At 36.8% G+C, this 18,715-nt stretch overlaps 1 protein-coding gene across 1 annotated transcript in view; it reads left to right on the top strand.

The window, feature by feature from the left end:
- The window catches only part of LOC136261116 (adhesion G-protein coupled receptor V1-like), a 107,250-nt gene extending 94,381 nt beyond the window's left edge, over nucleotides 1-12,869 (top strand). The window contains exons 90-100 of the mRNA XM_066055085.1: nucleotides 1,836-1,992; nucleotides 2,392-2,458; nucleotides 2,512-2,578; nucleotides 4,631-4,728; nucleotides 5,588-5,714; nucleotides 5,764-5,805; nucleotides 7,192-7,254; nucleotides 7,311-7,341; nucleotides 7,483-7,533; nucleotides 7,658-7,702; nucleotides 12,559-12,869. Of these exons, the coding sequence (XP_065911157.1) occupies nucleotides 1,836-1,992; nucleotides 2,392-2,458; nucleotides 2,512-2,578; nucleotides 4,631-4,728; nucleotides 5,588-5,714; nucleotides 5,764-5,805; nucleotides 7,192-7,254; nucleotides 7,311-7,341; nucleotides 7,483-7,533; nucleotides 7,658-7,702; nucleotides 12,559-12,743 (933 nt within the window). The 3' untranslated portion in view covers nucleotides 12,744-12,869. The remainder of the gene's footprint in view (nucleotides 1-1,835; nucleotides 1,993-2,391; nucleotides 2,459-2,511; nucleotides 2,579-4,630; nucleotides 4,729-5,587; nucleotides 5,715-5,763; nucleotides 5,806-7,191; nucleotides 7,255-7,310; nucleotides 7,342-7,482; nucleotides 7,534-7,657; nucleotides 7,703-12,558) is intronic.
- Nucleotides 12,870-18,715: the final 5,846 nt, after the last annotated feature.

Raw genomic sequence — 18,715 nt, 5'->3', positions numbered from 1 at the left:
ACATAAAGCAGCCAAATATAAAAAAGATTTATTTACAACAATTTTTTTTAAAACTTTTAAACAGCCTTATGCAATAGTCTCGTCCTCACAGACCCATTCTCTGGGGTGGTGCTTATCGATTAGAAATTATAAGCGCCCCCTCCAAAAGGGTCTGGTGAAATGCACATACCATTTTTGTCCGAGAAATCGCCAACTCTGGCGAGTGATAATTGGTGTTTAATACTCAAAAGGTGACGATTAAACAGTATTTTATCATTTTATGGCTGCTTGACAAAAGCAAAGCGTACCTCAAATCGTCACCCCAACTATCACTCGCCAGAGTTGGTGATTTCTCGGACAAAAATGGTATGGGCATTTCACCAGACCCTTTCTGAGGGGGCGCTTATAATCTCTAATCGATAAGTGCCACCCCGGAGAATGGGTCTGCGAGGACGAAACTACTTATGCAAGCCAAAAGTACTGCTGTCCATTCAGAAAGGGCAAGCCATTCAGAAAGGGAAAGATGTTCGAAATAAGGGCTACAAGGTGTAAATTTTGAGCATAATTATGAGCATAGTGGGTAAAAATTTTGAGCACTGCAGCATAGCATAGTAGGTAAAATTAAAAGCATAATAGGCTGGTACTTATCTATCAGAAACACAGTACATTGTAGCTACATTGTAGAAGGATGTAGAAACCCTGGCTGAAGTCCAACAAAGGTATGAGTTGAGCATTCCAAAATACATTTGCATTGTATCCTATCCTGTGCCAACCCACACCTACCTCATCTTATTGAACTGGTCTCATGGCACAATTAGTTCACACCGGCTGTGTTGTGTTTTTAAATCATGCCATACTGTACCCAAGTTAGAAGGGAGTGTGAATGGGATGTTAAAAGTTTAACTTGCAAGAAACATAGGTCCGTTATTGAGTATGAAATCAAAAGGAAATAATACCAACTGATAAATATATTTAAATATACAAAATATACCACTTTGTTTATTTCACTGACCTACATATGTACAAGTAAAAGTCTATTTTGTGGGGATAAACTTCATAGCCTTCCTTAATATGTGACCGGATTTCACATAACAAGGCTTCCACACACACAAAATCAAACTTACGATTTTACCAGAAATGGATTGCTGGTCTAATACACTATCATATTTCACACTGTACTTCCTTCAGCACTGACAAGTCTGGTTTCTGTAGCAGCTTTCTTCCGACCCTGTCAAAGCCACGAGTGTGAGATTGGCACCATTAAATGGCCATGGTTTTGTGATAATGGTGTGTAGTGAGCTGGGACTTCACAGAGAGCTCGCCAATAGTGTTCTCAGTCAATTTGGAGTAATTTGAGGGCCATGGAGGGCCATGGAGAGCCCAAACTTGGCCTCTGGATTCCAATCGTCTTCTTACTCCATCTTATACCCGTATATTAAGACCACCGTCCACCCCCACCCTCCCACCCTATTACTACCATCTGTGATATTATTACCCGCTCGAAAAAAGCTGCTCAAAACAGGGCAAATTTTGGGTATCAGAAATGTATACACCCACTCAGTGATAGCTAGTGAACAGATGAACAATTGGTGCAAATTTTGTTTGCACAGCTGTAGGCACTGGGAAGTTATTACACAATGATTCCTTAAAATCGCCATATCTCCTAACAAAGCATTGTGCGTCGAAGCCTTGTTGTGTCAAATCCAGTCACATATGTTCTTTTCCATGTACACAATCTTTTTAATAACCCAAAGTATTTCTCAATAGTTGGAGGTTAACAAAAATTCTCTTAATTATGCTAAATAATAGTTAATTAGTGTGTTAGTATATCATTGTTTTCATTCATCTTGTTTTAGGTCGGTTGCTTAATTGTGGCAATACTTTTACATTATTTCTTTATGGCTGTATTCTTCTGGATGTTGTGTGAAGGAATACTGTTAGTTGTACTACTCTACTTGGTGTTTTACCAAGGGTTTTTCAAAACTCGGAAGTTCTATATTTTAGCTGGCTGGGGTAAGTGCTGACATACACATCAAGTATGACATAAGCTCATAGCTTGCATCATGTTAATCAAATTCTTAGTTGCTTTAACATGTACATGCAATTCAATGACTAAGCTATATGTGACCGGATTTGTGAAAAGGTACCTTTTCCACACATTTGACATACCAGGAAACAAAATGGTATAACAGTTGACTCCTTATACTGTTTTACTTGCTCTTAGTATCATAATGTAGCCAGATACTGTAGCTACATTCATTGAAAAGTTCAATCAATTATATACCATGATCAAAAAGTTATGAAGCTTTAAAGTTCACAAAATGGGTCAAATTTTGTGTGTGAAAAAGGTACCTTTTTGCAAATCCGGTCACATATACAGAGTTATAAATCATTATTGATATCCTTATAAAGGACCACCTGTCATTGTCGTGGCAATTTCAGCTGCTGTGTCACGAGATCATTATGGAAATGGTGACGTGTAAGTTCACAATACATTTTGAAACATACTGAGTTTATCACTATGCATTTTAGGTGTTGGATATCTAATGAAAATGGAGCTATTTGGGGATTTATTGGTCCAATGTTGCTGATAATTGCAGTAAGCAATATAACTTGCAAAGGCATACACACAGTACTCTACATTAGGGATCATGGAAGTTTGTACTTTCTTACAAAAAAGGTATAGACCAGAAACCCGTCTTACACAATACCATCATGGCACTTTAGCTATACTGGTTAGGCCCAAAATTGCCTTCAGTATGACCAAAATGCTCAAAAAATAATTTATTCAGTGGAATTTCAGAAAAGCATAACTCAATAATGGCTAAGGCTTTATTTTTCACTGTGGACGTCACTTCAGCCCCACAGGCTACATGGCATGCTTCATGGACTTACCTGTATCCTCCTTTGTGTCCCATTTATCTTTGCTGATGCACAAGGTGTTGATTTGTGGTCGCATCACATGATGGTTTCCCTATGTTTGTATTGGGAATCATCCAAGTTTTCCATTGTGACTGGAACAATTGCAGATATCCTTCTCATACTTTTCATTGTTTGTAACACTATAATGGGCTGAACATAGCTGAAAACGAAGCATAATGGCCACTTCACTATTTTAGTAGTTGATAGTTGGGGCACGCATTCAGACAAATAATAAGCCTGGCACCATTCTTTCTTCTATTGTGGTATGCATGGGTTTACCAGTCATAATAATGTTACAAAAAAGTCGACAAAAGGAATTTTAAGGATCAAATAAATAAAAAGAAGTGAAGCAAGGGAGATCAACTAATACTAGTGGACATTTTATCAAGAGTTTATAATAGAAATAGACCCTCACTATTTTTATTATGAACTCTTGATTTAATCCCTACTTCAGTCTATGGACAAGTACACAAAAAATTGGAATTTCCAACTAGAGTAGGGACCATAACACATTGATAAAAAGTACTGAAAGAAGCTGGAGTAGTGCATGATATTAAATCATAGCAAAAAACAAGAAGTATTATTCCTCTACTGTGCATTTCCATTATGGTATCTTGAGAACAGTAGGGATATAATACTTCTTATTGTTTCACTGTGATTTAATATCGTGCACTACTTCAGCTTGTTTCAGTACTTTTATCAGTGTGCTATGGTCCATATTCTAGTTGAAAATTCCAATTTTTAGTGTACTTGTTTGTTAACTTTTTTTTGTAAAATAAAATTATTATGACTGGTGAACCCACGCATACCGCATCAAAAGAAATAAACAGTGTCATGCACTTCAGATAGCAATTATCATCTGAAAAGTGAAGTATCCATTACACTTTATTGTCAACCCGTTACACAGCATTACAAATCAAGAACTGTTCAAAAAGCACCTCTGCAATCAAAGTAGCCACTATGAAAAATATGGATGATTTCTGTTACAAAATGAAACCACATGTTACCACCAAATCGACACCTTTTGCTGTCAGCCAAGGTGTATGGAACACAAAGGAGTACATTGGAGAGTCCATGAAGAATGCATTGTACGTACTGCGGTATGCCATAAGGTACCTCTCTGGAACAAGTAACATTGAACATTGAAAACATCAAGCCCATAGCCTTAGCCATTATCGAGTTGCGCTTATCTGAAGGCATCAGTCAGGCAATTAGTCAGGCAGTCAGCCATTAGAAAATTCCGCTTAATAATTTAAAAAAATTATGTTGCAACTTTTTGAAAGCGTTTCGTGTCGATCTGAAAGCTTGTTTGGGCTTAGTTTTACCTAACCAATACTGTCTCATCATTGTCAGGGATAATTGAGGCTGGTTTTTGGTTAATGTTTTTCTGTGGGCCACGCCTACACCTTTGTGGTCCCTACTATGCAGTACTATCATACTGCATGATTAAATGTCCACCATTATATCTTCAGGTGTAGGAAACCTCACTTGTTCTACTACTTTTTATATAATTCTTTGGTCCCTAATCAAACTTGTACTTGTATAATATACATATCTGTCATATTTTTAAAATGAAATAAACAGAGTCATATTAATTAGCCCACTGTTTGCTGATTGTTTCAATATTGCTTTACATGCATACAGTACCACAATGTGTGTACGATTACCCAGAAGAAAAGTTTGACAACATTGTCTTAGATTTCTCAGCTTATTACTAATGCTGTTATAGGTAAATGCTGTTCTGTATGTTGCCACATTGGCAAGAGTGTTTCAAAGTAAAAAGAATCACAGGGCAGCTGATAGTTTGAGCATGCGTATGACAGTCAAGTAAGTTAATTATGCACTGCAACTTTCACCACCCTTACAGCAATAAACGTCTAATATAGATTATTTTCTGAATAACTGTTTTTTTATGTTTTGACTATCCATATATGTGCACTTCTATCCCACCGAAGCCCTAAATCAAAGTAAAAAACTGGGAGTGTATGGTAGGTGCATGTGTGGAAGACAACATATATTTACACATTCAGTTGAAAGAAGTGCAATGATCAAAGCAAATTAAAACCTTACACATTAGCTAGGAAGCCTAGTATCCTCATGATCTTGAACCTGTCAAACTAGCTTACAATTCTACAATGAACCATTATGACATCATTACATTTCATGTATCCTACAATATTGGTCCATGTTCTAACCTGAATCAGGTGTATTGGATTCAGTTCATGGTGGTAGCACTAGGTTACTATGCTAATGTACGATGCTGTAATGGACCTTGCATTCATCTCATGGAGTCTGTGTTGCTGAATTTAATTTCCTTCTCCTGGAAGGCTAGTTTATATTCTCTTATTTATCATTAAAGCACGTTGGCTTCATTTACTGTGGAATGGTATAATGTAGGTTTGCACTGTATATTTATTTTACGCCCACACCAAGGCATGTAAACTGCGTTGCAACAAATTACATTACTTATCTATATGCCTAATTGACACATTGTTTGTGAACTTGACTGCTTCAAAATGTGGGATAGAAGTCAATTAAAGCCCACCTGCACTCATAGAATATCTAGTTATCAACACCTTGGTCTCAGCTTCACCTTAACCTCAGGTTGATAACTACGATTATCCTACTCATGGTGGGATTTAACTATAACTTATTCTTAATATGCAACCATATTAATATTTCATAGAGCATTGCTAGCAGCAGCAGTGTCCTTATTGCCATTGTTTGGGTTGACTTGGGTGTTTGGATTACTGGCTGTTAATGAAGACACTATAGCATTTGCGTGGATATTCACAATACTCAATTCACTACAGGTAATTGGTGGTAATTCACTTTAATAACTTTATCACTACTTTTTTATAGGGTTTATTTATCTTCTACTTCTATGTCTTAAAAAATGAAAAGGTAGTGTTATATTATCAATAACAAAGTATGTGTACCACTTTGCATACAATAGTATATGTAACACTTCAGATCAAATGATCCACCCAAGCTACACTCACAATGTAGTTCAATTGGCGACTTGCCCAGGCTACATCTGAATGTAGCCCGGGCTACAACTGGGCAGTAATTATATAGAGAATTAATTGAATAATACTCACATGATTAGTATGTATAACTTGGATTTGGCCATGAAAACCACTCAGACAGACTGAGTTTTCTTACCCTCACTATCCTATGCGAAAATAAAAAACATTGGGCTAAGGTAAGCATTTCTGCACATTTTCAAATGCAGACCACACCCACATTACTGATAACATGAAATTACCACTCTACACAAAATAACCACTCTACATGCAAGCTTACCCATCTAGGCCTTTAGTAAACTCTGTAACCATGCCACGGACAATAACAAAAATTCTCCAAGGAGTTGTCTATTCAACATAGCCTAGAAAGTACCAGCTACTGACCCACAATCTCATCTTTCAGGCATGTATATATGTGGCCAGATCTGCGAAAACCCAGCATAATGGTGCATTTTCATTTATAATCTACATAGCCAATTTTGTATATACTCTGGAAAAGTTTCACCATTGTATGCCAATAAGTTACAGCCCTACAAAGTAGCAACAACAGAAAGATTGATTGGTACAGCAAGTAGATTGATTGGTATAGTAAGTATAGAGAAAATAAATTACAGGTACTCACAAGCACCACAATATACAGAGTAGCAACTTGCACTATCATGTTTGTCATGAATATAGAAATTCATTGCTGAGTAACTTTTTCCTTGTATTACCTTTTCCACTACATACAGAGACAAAATCAATAAAGAAACATTGATCATGTATGATTGCTTCCACGTGATGTAAACAATTCCCATAACTCTGTATCCATTGGACCTAACCTCATATCCATCAATCTGCTGCAACGAAACAATAATTTCTGAACTCCTCTTGTGTATGTGAGTAAGATGATATCCAAGTTCTTACCATTAGACCTTTTCTTTAACAAGAAAAAAGCATTAAAGTATTTACAATTTTTTTGAGTCGCAAGTGTTTTACTATGGTTTTATACTGTAAATTTAGGGTTGTACCATTATGGTTTTTGCAGATCCGGTCACATATAATAATCCAGTGATTGCACTCGTATTGGCTTGGGTGATTGATCACCCAGTACGGGCTAATGATCTGAAGTGTTACAGATTAGCTGTAACACAGGGCATTCATGATAATTATGCCCCCTGGCCTGTGGACCTTGGGCTGTTAGGAATACTGTACATATCAGGCAAAGCCCTCATTCCTGTGTTACAACTATTACAATATCATCAGATGTTGTGATATAACATAGCTATATGGAGCAGTGAAGAGTATGTTGGCGAGTTCTACTATAGGCGGTACATTCTCTACAAGTGTAAGTGATGCACATTTTAAAATCAGAGGTTAATGTTATAATGCAATATGTAATAGGGTAAGTTCAGCACTTTAAAGACTGGTACAGGTAAGCACTTGTATAGAAACATGCTATAGATTGCAAATAGGAAATAGTTAATGAATATCACAGCATTGCGTTATTTAAATATATACGTTTGCTTCAGTTTACCTGTCAAGCATTAGAAACGTATTTGTAACTTACATTTAGGAACATTGTCTAGAATGAGGAAATGGTTCAGATCTGAAGGAGCAGCTGCAAGTGAGTTACATAAATGGGATTAGTAGATTGTATGTATATGTTTATAAATTTTAATAGCTATAACTTCAGCACTCATGATCAATATACACTGTATGTATGACTACATATTTTGTTTTATTTCTAGAACAGAGAGAAAGTATTCCTGTAGCAGTGACTTCATCTGTACCATGTAAGTAGAGATGTGGTGATTATGTTAGTAATACAAGAGAGAATTGTTGTGTTTGCACTATAAACTTGGTAAAAATTGAGGTGGCCTATGGGAACTTTTAATAGGACAGTCAAACAGCATTAGGTTACTCTAACAAGGCAACCACTTTAAGTAAAACTATGAAATAAAATACAAATTAGCTAACCATGTAAGTGGTCAAGTTATTGAAATTATTAACACGTAATCAGCAATGTTGCAACTTTTATTAAATGCTCTATTAGAGTGTGTGATTACAATCTGCTTTGATTTCATCGGTACACAAAACACTTTTGAAATGGTTATTAAATTGCTATTTATGTATATCATAGTGAAGCCATGCTTCAAAGACTTTATTGGAACTTTATCGTAATTATTACCTGGGAAATATAACTACCATACAGTGTTAAATTGTTACCTTTGGCAAAAAAAGGTGTTTATTTCATACAGCTCATGCAGCAAAATCAATTAAACATCAAGTGTGCAACGTTGGCAATCAAAATGTAGTATCAGTACATCAAATGTACAGTATCATTATACTGTATGGCCCCAAATTTTCATAATATAAATTTTTTGCACAATCCTTTGTTACAAAACAAAGAGCACGATCAATCAATTTTTGTATTTTCTAATTGAAGTGCAACCAGCATGAGTCATGATCATGTAGCCGCATGCGTTTACCAGAACAGCATGGTAGCCATTGGAGCACTCTTTTAAGTAGTTTTAAACACTTGTTCCACATCTACTAGGATGTTTGGGTAAGTTAGACAATCGCAAGTCACATGTCCACGGGCTCTAGCTCTTTGCCAGTATCTTTCTGAGCCACAATGTTACCAGCATACAGATTCTGAAATTTCTTGCAAATAAACTGTTTTGCCACTTGATTCACACTGACATCCAGTAGTTGAAGGCAACCAGTGCAGTTTGGTGGAACAATAAAGTAATGAAATTAATGACGGTTCTGTAATAAATTCAGCACTCAATCGACTAGCTGTTTGCCCTTGAAATTCGTCTAAGATCACTAGTCTACTATGCTTCAAGTCCAATCCCAATTGCATCCTTGATCTTTTCTGCCATGTATAGAGAAAATCACTGCTTTGATATAGGCAATCATAGTTTCCTCATTAAACCAGTGATTTGCTGTGTGGGTCACACAAAAACCATCTGGGAATCAACAGCTTGATGGCACCTGCTCTAATATACGTACTAGCTGGATGGGTAAAAAATTTCCACTCAGTGATACACAAAAGTGGCAGTCATTTGACATTTATCATCAATACCTGCTACCTCCACCCATTTTGTTAGCTATCATAAAGTTGGACACAGGGATATAATTACGTAATGGCTATTTGGTCCCAGTTAACAACCATCTCTTCTGGGACATCCTCCATAGTCATGAGTGCCATTATGTCCATCAATATTGTGATTTCAGTTCTTCAAAGTTTGATTGGGTGAACTTAGGCATTTTTGTTGTTGTCTTTCTCTTCATAAAATTCAATGAGGACAAAATATACTTAGCCCAGCTTTTTAAGCACAACATAGCCTCCACTGAATTCTAGTAATCCATGCTGGGTGCAATTACAATGACTATTCCCCCTGCATGTGTCCCATATGGCATTGGTAAGGTGTAAAGTGATGTTATTCTAAAGCATTGATTGCCTTCCTCTTTTCTTTTCTTCAAGAAATCTCCAGTAGTGTTAAGTGTATGTTATAGCTATATCACAGCAGGAGTAGAATATCTTTAGTTAGTTATTGATAATTGTCCTCGGATCGATTCACCTCGGACTCATAAGATATTCTACGACTACTGTAATATAACTGGTTCATATCCTAGTAAAAGACTTGTGAATACTTTGATGCATATAGCTTTGTATGGAGCTAGCAAAACATGTTTCTGTTTAGCTCCAAATTTTCGTAGTATAAAGTTTTCATAATTTTCATAATCATTGCGATATAATGAATGAAAATAGTTTCTATGACATTTCAGTTGCCACACGTGGTGGGCAATGTGTAGAACCTGTACCATTATTTTAACCATGATTCCCCATTACCTTCTTCAACCAGACCGTTGTCTAACGAAGTGCCAACTACTGCCATTACATTGGGTTATGGAGTGCTTGAAACATTCTGAAAACAAAAATGGTGCAAACAAGAGAGGAACTTACTAGAAATATGGTGGAGCTGTAAAGGTAAGGATAGAAAATTATGCAAGTGCTGCAATTCACCATTTTTAAAGTGAATTTTCCCACTAAAGTGCACAACTGTGTGAGATAGGAAGAATGCCATTGCTGGTACAACCCAAAAATCTCACATAAAGGTCATGATTTAGTCAATGAAAATCCAATGAAAAATACTATGAAAAAAGTTTTCAAAGATGGCCCCAATGAAATTTATTTTCATAGAATTTTCTTAGGACAATTTTAATGAAAACCTTGGTTTTTCATTAATTTGTTTAATTATAAAATGCTATGAAACTAAAATTTCATTGGGGCACCCAATGAAACTTTAGTTTTCACAGGTTGGGCATTTGATTTTCATGGACAAAATGGCCAGTAGTCTAAGGACCAATAAATGTACCTTAACAATGAATCAGCTAAATAAGCAACCAATTGACCACTAAAATAGGCAATAACCATTTTGCAGTATACAAGAGTTGTTCTGAAACTCTCTAATTAGATATAACAGTCAACCAGGTTTGGATTTAATTTTGTTGTAGCAAAAAAAACTTGTTTGCTTTGCCATTTAGAGCATTTATTGTGTGCACTGCATGAACTCACTTTAATAAAGATATTCATGCAACATAATGCAGATTTACAAATTTTCATATGAATATAATTTGCAGTTTTATGAATTTTATTAGTTAGGTAGGTAGCTGGTCAACTACTAACCATGCATTAATTAGTTCTCAGAAGTAAAAGTGTTGGGGTGGCGGGGTGGTGGGTGGGTTCCTGGTATACGATTAAAAAATCACACTCTATATAGTAAAGCAGTCATCTAATTTTTAGTATTGAATTGTAATCAATGTAACTGCTGTGGGATAATACACATTATACATTCATTAGATTCACTGCATACTGTATATGGTAACACCAATTTTTTTTACTTTGAAAGTGCAGTATTCCTTCTAAAAAATAGAATCCATGCACATACTCATTCACTCTATAAATAATCTGGATGCTTTGCCTCATCAGTATTTTCCTTTTGAAGTGTAGAAATTGTAACTCAACATGCATTGTATGAAGTAATTGATAGACAATCAAGTACAGGATATAAAAAATAATGCACATTGCAATATTGGCGTACCCTGAGTAGAAGACGAATATTTTACAGCAACTGGTTAGGACAGATTCCTCCCACCTTGCCATTAATTAGGTGCAGAAGCCACTACAGTGGCAAAATTAAAATGTACGGAAATACATGATGTTTAAAAGTAACAACTGTAGTGGCAACAGGAGTGTTATAATAGTGAGGTGGAATAGCAAAAAAGTGTGTTTTTGTGATAAAAGCACCAAAATTAGCACAGAGGTAGAGAATTACATTACAAACAAATTTGGATATTGGGAAAATACAGAACACACTCTTTATCAGGTTGTGTCCCTTTTGCTACACCAACATACACTTCATAAAAATGAATGATACAGTAATAAAAATAAATCAAATTGTGTGACCCCAAGAAGATTATTCTGAGAAATCACCAATGATAACTTGTACAATTCTAGCAAAATGTGAAAAAGGAGTGTAATTGCTGGGGCACTACTTAAAGGCATGTAGTCATGAGGACAAGCGGATTGTCATTAATAATGGAAAGGTGGTTTAAGACATCTCACTTTCTCCACACAGGCAGTCATGAAGTGACTATACTTGTATGTTGCTGTATGGCCAATTGGCCAAACTAGCAGTGTATGTAGCACAAGGGATTTAGGTAAGCATGAACTCTAAGAACTAGTAAGTGTTTCTGCTACTTCTCAGCCCATTACATTGCAAATAGGAGTGGATTAGAGGCACTGCCGATGTTTTATGCAATCACATGTTGTGGCATAGTTTTCCAATTTTGTCAAACACATGCTGAGCATGGGAGTGGACTGTCAATGCTCACAATTGTACTGCTGAAATGATCTCATCTGCCAGGTGAACTATGGTTCAGCTACCAATTAATGTTATGTACAACTGCACAATATTCATACTGCTGTATAACAGAACCAATATATATGTGCAAAAAACTTCTAAAAGGAAAACTGCAGTGAAGCAGATCCTCTAGAACAGCATAATTATGAGGAGAACATTGCCAATATTCATAGATATCAAATTTAACCAGTACTCCATCAAGACCACATAGTAGAGACCTTGTATCGATACCTCTTTTGCTAGATTTGTGCTGTTTTTTATGTACAATTACAACCTTTCCAATAGAGTACAATGCACTTTTCATGTTTGACATAGCTACTGCTAGTTAAAGGGTCAAAGGGAAGTAATACATTAAGCATAGCACATTTCTTATATATAGTGGTCTACATCAACTGTTAAAACAACACTGTAGTATTGCTACTTTGTTTCCTTGCATCCAATGGAGTCACTGAGAAATTTGATGTATAATTGCAACATGAGAGATTCAGTATTAGTTCTGAAATTGATGAGACTGCACTTTAGAAGATTTATCTACAAGTGTTGCATTGAGTAGGAAGTGGCATAATCTTTAATTATTCAATTTAATAATATAATTAAACAATCATATAGTGCTACATCACATTCACATACTTGTGATAGTTGAAATGTTGCCGAACATTTCGTAAATGTGTTGCACTGATTTATAGCATTAAAGAAATATAAAATTTTCATTGTAGGTCATGGCAGCGAATCTGATGTCTTAACATCTTGGCAAAGTAGAAGTGATATATTTTTAGAATCAGCACTACCTGATAAGCAATCAGCACAAGGAAATGTTAAAGCCACTGTTGAATTGGAGGATATACAAGAAGAACAAGAAAACAAAGAATTCACTGTGATATTTAATAATTGTAAATTTTAGACTTAACTGTACACAATGTGCATACACTGTTAATTTTTTTTACGTACACACATGTAGGATTTCCAACAGTGGTATATATATGTACATTTTTCAATCTGAAAGTAATAAGATTTATCTATGGCATGACACTGTATAGTCTCCATCAGTGACGGCTCCAAGGGGTTTCATGGGTTCCATGGAACCTTCTATTGGATTTTGCCACTTTTTACTATGATAAAACTCACATCAGCGAGTGTGATACAATAGGATTTTTTGGTTGAAATATTATTTAATTGTCACTTAGGCTTGAAAATGGAAGGTGACAGACTGCAGTAAAAAACTAAAATCAAATGATTGACTACATGTTATACTAATATACTTGTGCATGCAAGTCTCACTTAAGTGCTTGATATACGTACATCTGTTCATAACAAGTAATGTTTAACTAACAAAAAAAGAATACACAATAACAGAGCCTTATTTATCATGTACTGTTGGTACAAAGTTAATGATCATATTGTACAGTAGTCCATTCATCGTGATTGTAGCTTTGACACAAAACAACTAATCAAACAGTAGTGCTATCAACAGTAGGGCTATGAATCCTGATTGGTTATATTGTGAATGATGTAATCAACATATAATGACACAACTCCCACATACCATAATTGCTTTATTTTTCATGTAAAAATTTTTTGTATTAAATAATTATTTTCGTATGTCTATAATGCGATGTGAACACATGTACACACTTACATGAACATTGTATCTCTGATTGTAAACAGATAGTTTAAAGTAGCAGTTGCTTTATGCACCGTCTGACATCATGACAAAAGTAATACTGTGTACATATACCTCCAATTATATTTGCTATAAGAAATCTAGCCATATATAAGAAGCAATTAATTTAAGCTACTCACGCATCACCATAAACCCACCTGGGCAGGGGCGGTGGAGCAGGCCAAAGAGTGGAGGGGCCAGGCCAGCTGTGAGTTGAAGACCAAAAAAAAAAAAAAAAAGGTCACAGCCTGCTAACAATAGCTGCTCTCCACCAATTATATCTCCTTATTTATAACTACACATATGTAGCTAAGTACTTTGCTTCTCTGAATACTGTGACTGCTCTATTAGAGTATCCAGATCTTGACTGTTCTATTAGAGTATCTCGATCTTTTCTTGCAGTGTCCCAAAAAAGTGGGGGGGCACCCCCCTCCCCCCGTCTCCACCGCCTATGCACCTGGGTATGATATCTGAACACAAAAACACAAGTTGGTGTTCATTAGAATTTAGCATCATGTTGATTACTCTTCAGCTACTTAATTGTCCTGTATTCACTATAATATTATAACACAATTCTATTCCCTCAGATCATTACATAATAACTTTTAATGTGCAAATTCTCAATCATGATGTACATAACCAAGCAACAACATCATTTGACTTTACCAAAGGTGATTACGACAGTCTCTGCTACTTTTTAAGCAATTCTGACTTCTCCCCTTGCCTTGAGTCTGACAATATTGAACATGTGTGGTGCTACATTAGTGAACTTATCAAGGATGGGATAAAACAGTTTATACCCACTATTAGAGTCAATCGCTACAATCAGCCTAAATGGTTCAACTCTTCTATTAGACACAATATTAATCGTGTTCGAACTCTTAGACGTAAATACAATCTAATCCAAAACAGCCAAGCTGTAAAAAAACAGTGCAGCCCTCAAAAAGGCTATGGTGAAAAAAGATGTGAAATCCAAGGTGGCGGCCAAGAAATGGCTGTGATGGTAGGTTAATGGTAAAAATTTTAATAATGACAATTCAGGTGAATTTTTGTGCCACTTCGTCTTGGCAAAAAAATCACCTAAATTGCCGTTATTAAAATTTTTACCATTAACCTACCATCACAGCCATTTCTTGGCCGCCACCTTGGATTTCACATCTTTTTTTCACTATAGCCTTTTTGAGGGCCGCACTGTTTTTTTACAGCTTGGCTGTTTTGGATTAGATTTCATTTCTTTTTGTATTTGTATACCATCAGGGGCATAGCCAGACTTTTGGTGATGCCAGGGCCTAGCTGTAACCTAAAGACCAAAAAGTTTCTACCTACTGACAATATCTCTATGGGGGTATCCAGGATTTTCTTGGTGTCAGATTTCAAGTGGAATGTTTGGGTAGAAGACCTAGGTGCTTCCCCCTAGACCGCGTCTGAACGAAAATGATGCATACACAAAATGTGCCCTTAGGCAGGTGCTGTTTGTGCATCTAGCTAGCTAAAACCTACACACTGCTGTTTATGCAGCTTATAGAAACTAGAAACCTATTGTAGCTAGCTAATACTAACTTAAATCTTCACTTCCAGACAGCCAACTTCAATTTTTCTATCACGGGGACCCTCCACCTTCAAGTCCCTTAGTTGGCAACACTTTCTTCCAGGTATACACGATTCTCGGTCGGTCCTCCTGTTGATGGTCAGTAGACTTGGCTTGTACTCCAATATATTCAAGACATCACGTGCCCGCAGCATGTGACAAACAAACCATTCATCAGATAAGTATACATCAACTGTTCACAGTTTGTGCTCACCTGACACATGTATAACACGACCAGTTGAGTTTATCGTAGCTTCTGCGTAGTAGTATGTCTGCCTCAATCAATTGACAGTCCTTCGCTATCGAGTTCGCTATTTCCACCATGAATCACGTGCGCTACTGATCACGTGATGCAATAGATCTCGATGATTTGCAATAGTTCAGTATTAATGCAATGCGACCCTCAAGAATAGTACAGAGAAGTACTAGTGTGCAAAGTAACAACCGGAAAGCTCCAGGGCTGTAAGATTTTATGTGATTTTTAGTCTGAATACTGTGAATGATTTATTAGAGTATTTCGATCTGAATGCTCTATTAGAGTATCTCGAATTATTGATTCCCGGGCCTGGGCCCGGGTGGCCCGGGTTCTGGCTACGCCCCTGTATACCATAGGCCGGCTTTGGGACTTTATTAACCTGTCTTTTTTTCTTTACCACAGGAAGAAGAAAAGATGAAGCAGATGTACAATAACTTTAAATATCTGATTTTATCAGTAAATGTACAAATTATATATATAATACATATATTTATTACAGAACTCTCCATGGTGGTTTCTTTGTAACTGAACACTCTACAAGGTGACTTCTTCTTGCTGCCCTCTCTACAGGGTGAATTGTTAGTAGTTGAACAATCTACAAGGTAACTTCTTCTAGCTGATCTCTCTACAGGGTGATTTGTTTGTAGCTGAACTATCTACAAGGTAACTTCTTCTAGCTGATCTCTCCACAGGGTGATTTGTTTGTAGTTGAATTCTGTACAGGTGATTTGTTTGCAGCTGAGCTCTTTACAGAATGGTTTCTTTGTAGCTGAACTCTCTACAAGGTAACTTCTTCTAGCTGATGTATCTACAGGGTCACTAGTTTGTAGCTGAATTCTCTACATGGTGGTTTCTTTGTAACTGAACTATCTACAAGGTAACTTATTCTAGCTGATCTTTCTACAGGGTGATTTGTTTGTAGCTGAACTCTCTACAAGGAAACTTCTTCTAGCTGATCTCTCTACAGGGAGACTTGTTTGTAGCTGAACTCTCTACAGGTGATTTGTTTGCAGCTGAACTCTCTACATGATGGTTTCTTTGTAACTGAACTCTCTACAAGGTAACTGATGTCTCTACAAGGTCACTAGTTTGTAGCAGAACTCTCTATATGGTGGTTTATTTGTAACTGAACTCTCTACAAGGTAACTTCTTCTAGCTGATCTCTCTACAGGGAGATTTTTTTGTAGCTGAACTCTCTACAGGTGTTTTGTTTGCAGCTGAACTCTCTACATGATGGTTTCTTTGTAGCTGAACTCTCTACAGGTGATTTGTTTGCAGCTGAACTCTCTACATGATGGTTCTTTGTAACTGAACTCTGTACAAGGTAATTTATATTAGCTAATACCTCTACAAGGTCACTAGTTTGTAGCTGAACTCTCTACACGATGGTTTCTTTGTAACTGAACTCTCTACAAGGTGACTCCTTCTAGCTGATCTTTCTACAGGGTGATTTGTTTGTAGCTGAACTCTCTACAAGGAAACTTCTTCTAGCTGATCTCTCTACAGGGAGATATTTTTGTAGCTGAACTCTCTACAGGTGTTTTGTTTGCAGCTGAACTCTCTACATGATGGTTTCTTTGTAGCTGAACTCTCTACAAGGTAACTTCTTCTAGCTGGTCTCTCTACAGGGAGATTTGTTTGTAGCTGAACTCTCTACAGGTGATTTGTTGGCAGCTGAACTCTCTACATGATGATTTCTTTGTAACTGAACTCTCCACAAGGTAACTTCTTCTAGCTGATCTTTCTACAGGGTGATTTGTTTGTAGCTGAACTCTCTACAATGAAACTTCTTCTAGCTGATCTCTCTACAGGGAGACTTGTTTATAGCTGAACTCTCTACAGGTGATTTGTTTGCAGCTGAACTCTCTACATGATGGTTTCTTTGTAGCAGAACTCTCTACAAGGTAACTGATGTCTCTACAAGGTCACTAGTTTGTAGCTGAACTCTCTATATGGTGGTTTCTTTGTAGCTAACTGAACTCTCTACAAGGTGACTTCTTCTAGCTGATCTTTCTAGAGGGTGATTTGTTTGTAGCTGAACTCTCTACAAGGAAACTTCTTCTAGCTGATCTCTCTACAGAGAGATTTGTTTGTAGCTGAACTCTCTACATGATGGTCTCTTTGTAGCTGAACTCTCTACAGGTGTTTTGTTTGCAGCTGAACTCTCTACATGATGGTTTCTTTGTAGCTGAACTCTCTACAAGGTAATTTCTTCTAGCTGATCTTTCTACAGGGTGATTTGTTTGTAGCTGAACTCTCTACAAGGAAACTTCATCTAGCTGATCTCTCTACAGGGAGATTTGCTTGTAGCTGAACTTTCTACATGATAGTTTCTCTGTAGCTGAACTCTCTATAAGGTAACTTCTTTTAGCTGATGTCTCTACAAGGTCACTAGTTTGTAGCTGAACTTTCTACATGATGGTTTCTTCGTAACTGAAGTCTCTGCAAGGTAACTTCTTCTAGCTGATCTCTCTACAGGGTGATTTGTTTGTAGCTGAACTCTCTACAAGGAAATTTCTTCTGGCTGATCTCTCTACAGGGAGATTTGTTTGTAGCTGAACTCTCTACAGGTGTTTTGTTTGCAGCTAAACTCTCTACATGATGGTTTCTTTGTAGCTGAACTCTCTACAAGGTAACTGATGTCTCTACAAGGTCACTAGTTTGTAGCTGAACTTTCTACATGATGGTTTCTTTGTAACTGAACTCTCTGCAAGGTGACTTCTTCTAGCTGATCTCTCTACAGGGTGATTTGTTTGTAGCTGAACTCTCTACAAGGAAACTTCTTCTGGCTGATCTCTCTACAGGGCAGTTTGTTTGTAGTTGAACTCTCTACAGGTGATTTGTTTGCAACTAAACTCTCTACATGGTAGTTTCTTTGTAGCTGAACTCTACAAGGTGATTTCTTCTAGCTGATCATGAACTATCCCTTTCCATAGTTGCATGAACTCCCTACAAGGTAAATTTTTCTAGCTAATCTCTCTACAGGGTGAATTGTTTGTAGCTGATCTCTCTACAGGGTGACTTATTTCTAGCTGATCTCTATACAGGTTACTTGTTTCTAGCTGATCTCTTGAATTCTCTTCAGGGTGACTGCTCTATTAGGATGACTGCTCTATTAGAGTATCTCGATCTCGCACTTGCTGCACCAAGTTGGATTTCGTGTTATAACTCCGTGGCTTTAAGTCTGATTCTTCTACACCATTGAAGAGCCTTTCTAAGATGATTACTCCTTCTATACAGCGATTTTCAAAGCATTCGCCCTAGCGGTTTATCTGGTAGACGTGGCAAGTAGTTGTTTTTTTTTATTAGCTAATCTCGATTGCGTAATTGTTACACACTGTTGGTTTTTTCGTTGTATCTTCCTGGTTT

Source organism: Dysidea avara, chromosome 7 (genome assembly GCF_963678975.1).
Source record: "Dysidea avara chromosome 7, odDysAvar1.4, whole genome shotgun sequence".
Taxonomy (NCBI): domain Eukaryota; kingdom Metazoa; phylum Porifera; class Demospongiae; order Dictyoceratida; family Dysideidae; genus Dysidea; species Dysidea avara.
Note: the sequence above shows the minus strand (reverse complement) of the source record. Positions and strands in the feature narration are given on the sequence as shown.